Source organism: Hyaena hyaena, unplaced genomic scaffold, assembly GCF_003009895.1.
Source record: "Hyaena hyaena isolate Hyena2069 unplaced genomic scaffold, ASM300989v1 scaffold_291, whole genome shotgun sequence".
Taxonomy (NCBI): domain Eukaryota; kingdom Metazoa; phylum Chordata; class Mammalia; order Carnivora; family Hyaenidae; genus Hyaena; species Hyaena hyaena.
This window is the reverse complement of record NW_024080921.1, coordinates 1,659,454-1,670,063: the sequence shown is the minus strand read 5'-3', so window position 1 is coordinate 1,670,063 and position 10,610 is coordinate 1,659,454. Positions and strand designations below refer to the sequence as shown.

The window sequence follows — 10,610 nt, the reverse complement described above, 5'->3', positions numbered from 1 at the left end:
GGGGGAACACTTCACAGTATATATATCAGATCATCACAATGTAAACTTTATTTTTCAAATTTGTTAATTATACCTTGATAAAGACAAAAGTTACATAAAATAACGTCAATATTGGATACGTCATCACGTGGTTTCAAGTGTACAATAAAAACCAGCTGTCCACTAACCATACGACCCCCGCCATGTGATTTTTGCAGTTACTAAAAGGAAAAGAGAATACCAGTTTGCCATTTTGCATCTTCGTAGCTCCTGTGTTCATGTATGCAAAACACCATAAAACTAGACCATTTTGCTTAAAAGATGAGATTGAGCAGTGCTCCAAATCTGCCTATTTCCGAGAAAGAGTCAAAGGGGAGACCTCTCCTGCACTGGGAAACGGGAGAAAGGAGCCAGTATTTAAACGTCTATTTTGTTCCTGGAGCTTCATTTACTTTAGTCCAGTGATCTTTAAACCCTCCTATAGCATTCTCACCACTTAGGAGAACTGTAAACGACCAGTTTAGTATTTAATTAGGTTCTTAGCATTACACCACGCTCATACCCTAAAAATTCTATTCAACGCAGCTACCATTTGGGAAGCTGTGGCTTGACTAGACAGGATAAAAGTTCATACTATTCCGCATAGGGAAAGTAAATACCAGGTACTCAGGTACTAATCCACCAGGTGTTTAGGTGTTTAGGTACTAACCCCACTGCGTCTCCAACTTCTGAAAAGAGCTAAAGGAGGCGGGATCCGGCCACCAGGAACCTCCTTTGGGCCCGCCCCTCTGGGCATTGCTTCCGGGGCAGTCGCGGCGGCCACGTAATCTTCGGGTTCTTTTCGCCAACCCGGCAGTGGGTGGTGGGAGTCAAGATGGCGGCGGCTGCAGCGGCTAGTATTCGAGAGAGACAAACAGGTACGTCTTTCTCCCTTCTCCCTGCGGTTTTGTGCCTCTGGTGGGGATATTCTCTTTTGCTTGTCGCCCTCCCTCGGCCGCGGTGTGTGCAGCTCTGAGACGGACCTCCCGAACCTCTGTCCAGTTCCCAGAGCATCGAGAGCCCCTCCCCTTTTGAGTTTTTAAGGAAGAGATGCAATAGCTCGAGAACGCGGCCTCTCAGTTGTGGTTGAGGAAAGGGGGCTTCTGGGTTGCTACGGCACTGCTCTTGTCCCTTTTCTACTGGGCCCAGAAGGCCATCCCAAGTATTCCCCTGTGTTGCCACCTCTGAAGTCTCCGGGTTTGTTTCTGTGCATGGTTCAGTTTTCTCCTAGTTGTAATGTTGGGGGCAGTTTCTCTACAGTTAGAAAATTTAGGTTTTTTTTTTTTGGAGCATCCCCCATTCTGCTGTTTCTCTTTTTTGGACCAGTCTTTTGGGGGTACCTGAAGAGAAATGCCTAGTGATAAAGATTTCCTTCTTTAGTTTGTTGAATGGAATTGAAGAATGGCGAAAAACAAATGAATTAGTAGCTTTGTCATTTTAACCGTTTGACAGATTGGTATTTTAAAACTATTAGTTTCATTCTCGATAGAGCAGTCATACAGCTTCTGTTTGTACCGTGAAATGTTTTTCTTATAAGGTACACATTTCATCCCTTTAGCTTTGATATTTTTTCCATTTTAGATATTTTGTTTTTCTTTATTTTTTTGTAAATTTCTGATGACAACATCGTTTATACCTGTTAGCTACAAACTAATGGTTTGTTCATGTTAGTGAATTGTCCTGAAAGTTGGCAGGCGATGAATTCTGAGGAGCTGATAGAAACAAACCATCAAGAGTGTGCACAATTGGAAATTCTTTCTCTTGTATTTATGTTCTTTTGCATGTTAATCTGAACTGGAAAATAAATGGTTACAATTAAAATGTCTTACAAAAGGGATTTCAGCTGTGCTTGATTCCTTCCTTTGACATTCAAAGAAAAAAATGAGTGATTGGACTTTAGTAATGACACAGAGTGCATATGGAATTGTGTTCTGCTTTTCCCATTAGACAAATTTAGTATAAGCTATCAGGTGAAATTAGGCATAATGTAAATAAGTAGGATTTAGGGAACACCTGTGATACTTTTTACCAGTAAGCAGATAGAAGCCCTACTTGTCTTTGCAGTATGGTTCTGATAGCTAAATGAAGCTCAGTGAATTAGGTCATATTACATATTAAAATGAAATAACATACCAAGGAAGACTTAACCAATACAAAGGAGCTTTTTGAAAAATAAAATTTTTATGGTACTAATTTTGATATGCAGAAACTTTGTAGAATACTGAAACCTAATATAATTTAGATTCTGTGGAAATAAACTTCATTATAGTAAGATTTCACATTACAACTAGTTAGGTTATGCCATATTAATCAATTAGTACTCTAGTTGTCATATTTTCGGACAAAGGTAAACCCGTATATGTGTACTAGAGTAGCAGAAGTAAACCTTTCCCTGATGACTACTGAGAATGTTTTCAGAAGTAACTCAAAATCAATTCTCAAAATACTTTACCCTAAAGACTCTCTGAAACCCAGGAATTTGCAATCTATTTGGGTAGATAATAGCTAATGTTGAGTATTTAGTATTGTTAAGCATTGTTTTTAAGTGATTTTATGTGTATTGGCTCCATTTTACAGATGAGGAAACTAAGGTATAGAGAGGATAACTAACTAGCGTGGTTGTTTTTTCTTATGCCTGCTTGAAGAATATTTATCTTTTAAAGGTCACCTGAATCAGTCCCCACCTTTATTCTTACCTTTAATGCAACAGACAGCATCCTGTATTACCTGCCATTGCCCTTCGTGCATGCCTCTCTGTTGAAGGTTCTTGCTCAACACTCCCACTTCTCAACCTTGGCAAGATGCAGATCCATTGCTTTCTTTCTTACAGTGACCTCATGTAGCCTCTTGGCTTTAGACACCATCTATATGCTCATGATCTCCAAGTTTATATCTCCGGCCTAGACCTTTTTCTCTGAACTCCATCTACCCCATATCAATTAATAGCAACTCCATCCTTGTACTTAGTTGCACAGGTCAGAAATCTTTGAGGTTTCTTGATTTCTGTTTTTCATATCTCATATCAGATCTGTGAGTAAATATTCTCAACTCTACCCTGAAAATATATTCACAGTCTGACTGTTGGCATTGGTATCACTCAGGTCCAGAACACCATGAATTTCTGCAGTAACCTCTTATTTAGTTTTGCTTTTATATTCCTGTTCCCCTTCATTTTTTTTTTTTTTTTTTTTTTGCCACACAGTAGCAAAGTGACCTTGTCACATATTTGCCCCCAACTCTCCAACAGCTTCCCATTTCAATTCTGGTAGAAGCCAAAATAATCTTAAAGTGGTCTCAAGGCCGTATGTGATATATTCCCCGCTTAACTTTCTGGCCTGACTCCCTGTACTCTCCCCTTTGCTTGAACACACCAGAATGCTCCCACTGGAGAGCCTTTTTATTTGTTACCTCTTTCTGGATATTCTTTCAGAAATATCTGCATGGCTCACTCCCTCATCTTTACTCAAATTACCTTCTCAGGAGGCCTTTCTTGACTACTCTATTTAAAATTACACTGCAGGGGCACCTGGGTGGCTCAGTTGGTTAAGGATCTGACTCTTGATCTCAACTCAGGTCGTGATCTCACTGTTTTAAGTTTAGCCCCACACTGGGCTCTGCGCTGACAGCATGGAGCCTGCTTGAGATTCTCTCTCTTCCTCTCTCTCTCTGTCCTTCCTTCCTTCTCTCTCTCTCTCTCTCTCCCTCTCTCTCTCTCTCTCTCTCTTTCCCTCCCCCTCCCTCTCTCTCTTTCTTTCTCTCTCACTCGAAATTAATAAACACTAAAAAAGTTTAATAAAAATAAGTAAAAATAAAACTACACTGTACGTCTCCCCCTTCCCTTTGTTTTTCTCCATAGCACTTAATATAATCTCATATGCCATGTGTTTATTTTAATCTGTTGTTTTTCTACCCCAACTAAAATGGAAGTTCATTGAGGATGAGTATTTTTTATTCAGTTTGCTGTGTTTAGTGCCAACGGCTGGAGCAGTACCCAGCATATGGTAAATAATCACTAAACATTTGTTGAATGAATAGTAAATTATGGTTGAATATATAGCAGATGAGTAAAGAAAACATTTCAGGTTATGGTGAAACTACATTAACCAACTCTAAAACTGATATGTTTAGGACCAGTAAAGAAAACTAGTTTAGCATTTTCCTTAAAAGCAATGATTTAATTATGGGGATGAGCACTGAGTGTTATGTGGAAACTAATTTGACAATAAACTATTTGTAAAAAAAAAAAAAAAAAAAAAAACAACAATGATTTAAGCCTATAGGAGAGTTACTCTGATGAAACTAAAATTATATTCTTACACATTCTTTGAACACAGGCCCTCTATTTATTAACAAATCCACTGTGTCAGAATCTGTTAACAAGATAGCCAAGGGTCACAGTTGAGGAAACTCACCTAGATGGGGCTCGGAAGGCAGATGTGGGAATATTTGCCACTACTGGCCTTTTTCAGTATAAAGTAAGGCCTAGCTCTAGAGAACATGATACACCTGGGACTCACATGCAGCCTGGACTGTGGTTTTCCTAGTTGTCCTGTGTCAATAATGTGAACCGATGTTCCTAGAAACAAGATTTTTTCTTTGTTGGGCTGTGGGTGCCAGGGTGGTGATGGCTAATACTGCTTGGAGGTGGAAGAACTTGCTGACAGATCAGTGGGAGACTTAATTCTGCAGCACCTTGTATGCCTCCTGTGTTATTTCAATTTTAAGTACCCAAGTGATTTTTTTTTTTGCTTGTTTATGTATTTTTTGTATAATACAACATCTGTAAGGTAAGATTTAATAGAAGTTTTTCTAGTGAGTGGATCAGTCTACCAAAAATTGATACACTGGTGATCTGAATACTATATAGTAAATTAGTATATACTATATATAGAATACATTTATATAAAATATATAGTATTACATATTATATAGATAAGAGTATAACTTGTAGATTATTTTGTATTAATAAAGCCTAATCCAAATGCTTTTATTTGTTTTTATTTTTTATTTTTTTTAAATGTTTATGTATTTTTGCAAGAGAGACAGAGAGCATTGAGTGGGGGAGGAGCAGAGAAAAAGGGAGATAAAGAATCCAAAGCAGGCTCCAAGCTCTGAGCTGTCAGCACAGAGCCCAGTGTGAGCTCAAATCCATGAACCATGAAATCATGACCTGAGTTGAAGTTTGAAGCTTAACCAGTTGAGCCACCCAGGCCCCCCAAATGTTTTTAAAAATCAACCAAATAGTTTCCAGGGTTGCCAGTCTTAAACATTAAATTACCTAATACTCTTCCTTGAATATTTGGCCTTTTCAACTTCACATAGAAGTATAGTGAGATTTTGATTTTCCTTAGAAAATATTTCTGAGTGTTCTGTAATGCATGAACAGATGAGCACTAAATATCTCTATAACATATAGAGCATAATTGCTTTGATTTTAGAAATTGTATATTTTCTTACCAGGAGTTTTCTACCATATCTTTGGGAAAGTCTCACTTTTTCCATGGAGCATATAATATTAAACACTGTAACTTTTCACTGAATCTGATGAGATAAATTGGTCATAAAATGTACTACAAGATAACTAAAACATAGACCTACTGTATGAAGGTTTTATATACGAACCACTTAAATGTATCCTACATAATCTTAGTTTTTCGAAAGAGTGATGCTAATCTGTGCTTTCAGTCAGACAGTAGTAAATAGACAACAATACCAGTTATCTATTGAGACCAGTGCAGATTTGTAGTTTATAAAATTTCTTTTTGCATCTATATAAAATGTAGTGTGGGGAAATGTCTCTTCATGTCTTCTGCCCATTTTTTAATTGGATTATTTGTTTTTTGGTTGTTAAATCTTATAAGTTCTTTATATTTGTTAGATGCTAACCCTTTATCATTTGCAACAACATGGATGGAGCTAGACAGCTAACTGAAATAAGTCCGAGAAAGACAAATACCGTATGATTTCACCCATGTGGAATTTAAGAAACAAAACAACCAAAGGGAAAAAAAAGAAAGAGTGAAAGAGAGAAACCTAACTATAGAGAGAGACTCTTAACTATAGAGAACAAATTGATAGTTATCAGAGGGGAGATGAATTGGGAGAGGAGTAAAATAGGTGATGGGTATTAAAGAGAATACATGATGAGCACTGAGTAATGTCCAGAATTGTTGGATTACTATATTGCATATTTGCAACTAGTATAACACTATATATTAACTATACTGAAATTAAAATTTTTTAAAACTTAAAAAAAGTAGTGTGGGCTTCTCTGGAGGAATGGAAAAGGATTCTTCCTGAACATTTTTCACATTGTCATCTGGGGACAGAAAATCTCCCCAAACACTTGCCCAATTAGCTGTTGATGGAATGGTCTTATACAGTCTGACCTGCTTTTACATATCTATTCATTTGATTAATCGGTTTTACTAGAGTGATTTGTGCATTTTGTTTTGAGGTGGTAAGTAATAAATGGTGGGGGGTGGGGAATGAAATCCTGAAAAATAATGATAATATTTAATGATTGTTTTCATTTCCAGTGGCTTTGAAGCGTATGCTGAATTTCAATGTGCCTCATGTTAAAAACAGCACTGGAGAACCAGTATGGAAGGTAAGAGACTTTATTTTAGTGCGGACAGTCTCTTTTTTCTGGGTCCTTTTTGGAGATGATTGGAGGGAATATCTTGTTAATGCTGAACAGTAGCACATTTTAGTTGTTACGCATGGAGAGTTTATTTTTATTTAACATCGTTTCTTAATGTGAATCTTTTTAATAAACATTTAATGTAGGGAGACAGGCAAGGATAATAATATGTATCTAGGGAATCCAGCTGATCTCTTGGATGGCCCTTCACTAGTAGGTTTTTCATCTGGTTGATGTTTTGTTCCTTACCTTTACAAGTCCAGAATTTGGATCTTGCAAGCTTGTTCAGGGTTAGTCAGACTCAGGGAGAGTGATCTCTAAACCACAATGCCAGCTTTAACCAACTCATGGGACAGTGATTTGTAAACCAGAATGCTGGTTTATTAATTTATGATCTATAAAGATGTCAGTAAAATTGTTAATTGAACCAGAAAGCAATCTCTAATATTTCTCCTGTGAGAAATGATGGAGGACCTTTAAAAATTCCTGTCCTTTAAGCTTGTTCATTCTAAACTTCATACTTTATTTCTTCAGAGAGATTAGAATACAACTGCTTAGATTTAAACTTATTAGTTTATAGTCACTTTATATTTCTTTTTTGCTAATAATCGAAAACAAGTCAACTTGGTAACTATTTTGGGTCTTTTGAAAACTCAAGTCCTAAGTCCTTTGGTTAACTCTAAAGATGGTTTAAAGTCATCTGTATTGAATTCCTAGGTTAAGCTTCACAGCATCCCCTAATTTTTGTCGCTTTTCATGTTTATTTGTGGGCATCCTGTTATTGCTCTTTACATAAATGATGCTTGTATACTGTTTCTAAAGCCTTTATTAAGCTTTTGAATTAAATAGCTTGAGAATTTTTTGAGTACTGATTTGTGTCAATTCTTTCCCTACACATTACTTAAGTATCACAAGATTAATAATACAGGTATATTAAGATTTAAAGAGGGAAGGTATTTATGAGAATTGAAACACCCATCCTCTTACAACTAAAGCGGAATAGTTTTAGCTTTTTTTTTTTTAATGTTTTTATTTTATTTATGAGAGAGAGAGACAGAGTGTGAGCAGGTAAGGGGCAGAAAGAGAGGGAGACACAGACTTTGAAGCAGGCTCTAGGCTCTGAGCTGTCAGCACAGAGCCCAGTGTGGGTCTCAAACTCATGAACAGTAAGATCATGACCTGAGCTGAAGCCGGACGGACGTTTAACCAACTGAGCCACCTAGGCACCCACAGAGTTTTAGCTTTTTTAAAGGAGATGCTGGCATATAGGAAAAACATTGTTTTATGACAGCATGTTTGATACATCATTAGCAATTTCTTACTCCATAAAGAGTTACTGATGTAGTTGTAAAGAAACACTAGTTGAAATTTCTATTTTTTGCCTTAACTCTTAAACTAATTTTAAGTTAGAAGATGCAGAGTTTTTTCTACTCCTCAAAGATGTCAGTTTTAATATTTTAGAATGTGAAGAAATGTATTTGTCAAAATAAGGTTAGCATGTACTCTTTAGGAACTTAATTTTTTAAAATTATTTATGTTTATTCATTTCCTGAGAGAGAGGCAGAGTGCACACAGGGGAGGAGCAGAGAGAGAGGGAGACACAGAATCTGAAGCCTGCTTCAGAGCTCTGAGCTGTCAGCACAGAGCCTGATGCAGGGCTTAAACCCAAGAAACACAAGATCATGACCTGAGCTGAAGTCAGATGCTTAATCAACTGAGCCACCCAGGCGTAAGGACTTAGTTTTTTAAATGAGCATCTTACTAGCCTGAGATGCTTAAATTACAACATTTTCTTTACAGTCTTGGAACTTGTTCCCCTTTAGTTTTGAGAGAGACTATTTTTACTTCTCTTTTTAGAAAGGATAGAAGTAAACTCAGGGAAGTGTATGTGAGTTTGCTGAATATTAAAGGTCCTTTATTATAGCCCAAGATGAATATTTTGTAGTTTCCAGTATGTTTATTCTAGAAAATATTTTATGAGAATAAATTTATGTCATATTAATAAGTGATCATGCTAGATTGTGACATAAGTGAACGTTTTGGTCAATGAAAGAAAATATTAAATTGAGGTAAGTATAAAAATTTAGCATTCATGGTTTATTGAAATATACTTCAATATTGTCTTAATATTAGATCTCTATCAACTGTTTAGTGATAATGATTCAAAAACACTTGTTTTTAAACCAGGTGCTCATTTATGACAGATTTGGGCAAGATATCATTTCTCCATTGCTGTCAGTAAAAGAGCTGAGAGACATGGGAATCACTCTGCATCTGTGAGTTTTAACACGTTTCTAATAATGACATTTGTTTTCAGATACATTGCTAAAGGATATCTTTGGCTACCCTGAAATCCAATTATTAAGGGACATGATTTATACAGAAAATAATAATAGGTTACAGTACTTGTATAAAACAATATTTAACTATTTACTTAAAAGTTAAAAATAATTTTCGGTCTGAGGCTGTATAATTTCAGTTTATTTTCTCTCACATCTTTTCGTACAGACTAGTTTACTCTTGTATATGAAGGAAAAGAAGTGGTTGTCTTAAGTTCTCTTTCATCTCTGAAAATTTTTTCCTTCAATTTAAATACTTTTTAAAGAGAGGCATATCTAAGCTTATCATTAATACAGAAGATTTAAGTATCTATGGGATAGTGACTGTTAACCACTGTAGTAGCTACCTATGTTATCTTCTTAACTACTGAATATATTTGATTATATTATTTCTGGTATGTTTGATAAATAAAACAAATCTGTCTCCGTCTTTCTCTGCCCCTTCCCTGCTCTCTTTCTCTCTCAAAAATAAACATTAAAAAAAGAAAAATATTTGATTTTACTTATGGTTACATTTTTTCATTGTTTTTAAAGACTCCTCCGGCGTTCTGTTTTCCCTCTCTTGGAGAACTGAGTTTTTCCTCCCTCTCACACTCCCGTAACCATATTTCTATGAAAAATGAAAATAAAATTGGTATTGAATGTGCTTTAGTTCTTATTCAGGAAGAATATTGATATTAGAAATAAAGGTGATTGTAATAGAAAAAATGAAGACTGAGATTAGGATCCTACTAATAACTAATGTTAGTACTGATAGGAGAAGCCTGGGTTAAATGATTAATTGCAGCAAGAGCTTTTAAGTGTATTGGTCGTTGTCCATGAACTGATTCATCCTTGGTTTGAGAACTACTGTTTTAAAGTATGTTTTAGATAAATGACTAAGAAAAAAAAATGAATTTTATGTTCTTTAGGCTTTTACACTCTGATCGAGATCCTATTCCAGATGTTCCTGCGGTGTACTTTGTAATGCCAACTGAAGAAAATATTGACAGAATGTGCCAGGTAATAAGAGTTCTTATATGTAGAAACATGTTTTTTAAATTAAATAATTTTTTTAATCAGAAAATTTTTGTTCAGGAATATAATTCAGTGATTGATCACTTACATATTACACCTGGTGCTCATCCCAACCAGTGTCTTCCTTAATGCCCCTCTCCCCTTTAGCCTTTGTCCCCATCCAACACCCCTCCAGCAACCCTCAGTTTGTTCTCTGTATTTAAGAGTGTCTTATGGGTTATCTCCCTCTCTGTTTTTATATTATTTTTGCTTCCCTTCCCTGTATTCACCTGTTTTGTATCTTAAATTTCACATATGAGTGAAGTCATATATTTGTCTTTCTCTGACTGAAGTAATTTCCCTTAGCATAATACATTCTAGTTCCATCCACAGTGTTGTAAGTGGCAAGATTTCATTCTTTTTGATCACCGAGTAATATTCTATTGAATATATATACCATGTCTTCTTTATCCATTCATGGATAAAATGTCGATGGGGGCGCCTGGGTGGCTTAGTTGGTTGAGTGTCCAATTTCAGCTCAGGTCATGATCTCACAGTTCGTGGGTTCGAGCCCCGCATCGGGTTCTGTGCTGACAGCTAGCTCAGAGCCTGGA

At 36.2% G+C, this 10,610-nt stretch overlaps 1 protein-coding gene across 1 annotated transcript in view; it reads left to right on the top strand.

The window, feature by feature from the left end:
* Window positions 1-806: 806 nt before the first annotated feature.
* Window positions 807-10,610, top strand: part of SCFD1 (sec1 family domain containing 1) — a 100,093-nt gene continuing 90,289 nt past the window's right edge. Inside the window, exons 1-4 of the mRNA XM_039247148.1 lie at window positions 807-896; window positions 6,558-6,628; window positions 8,849-8,937; window positions 9,912-10,002. Coding sequence (XP_039103079.1) covers window positions 854-896; window positions 6,558-6,628; window positions 8,849-8,937; window positions 9,912-10,002 — 294 coding nt within the window. The 5' untranslated portion in view covers window positions 807-853. The remainder of the gene's footprint in view (window positions 897-6,557; window positions 6,629-8,848; window positions 8,938-9,911; window positions 10,003-10,610) is intronic.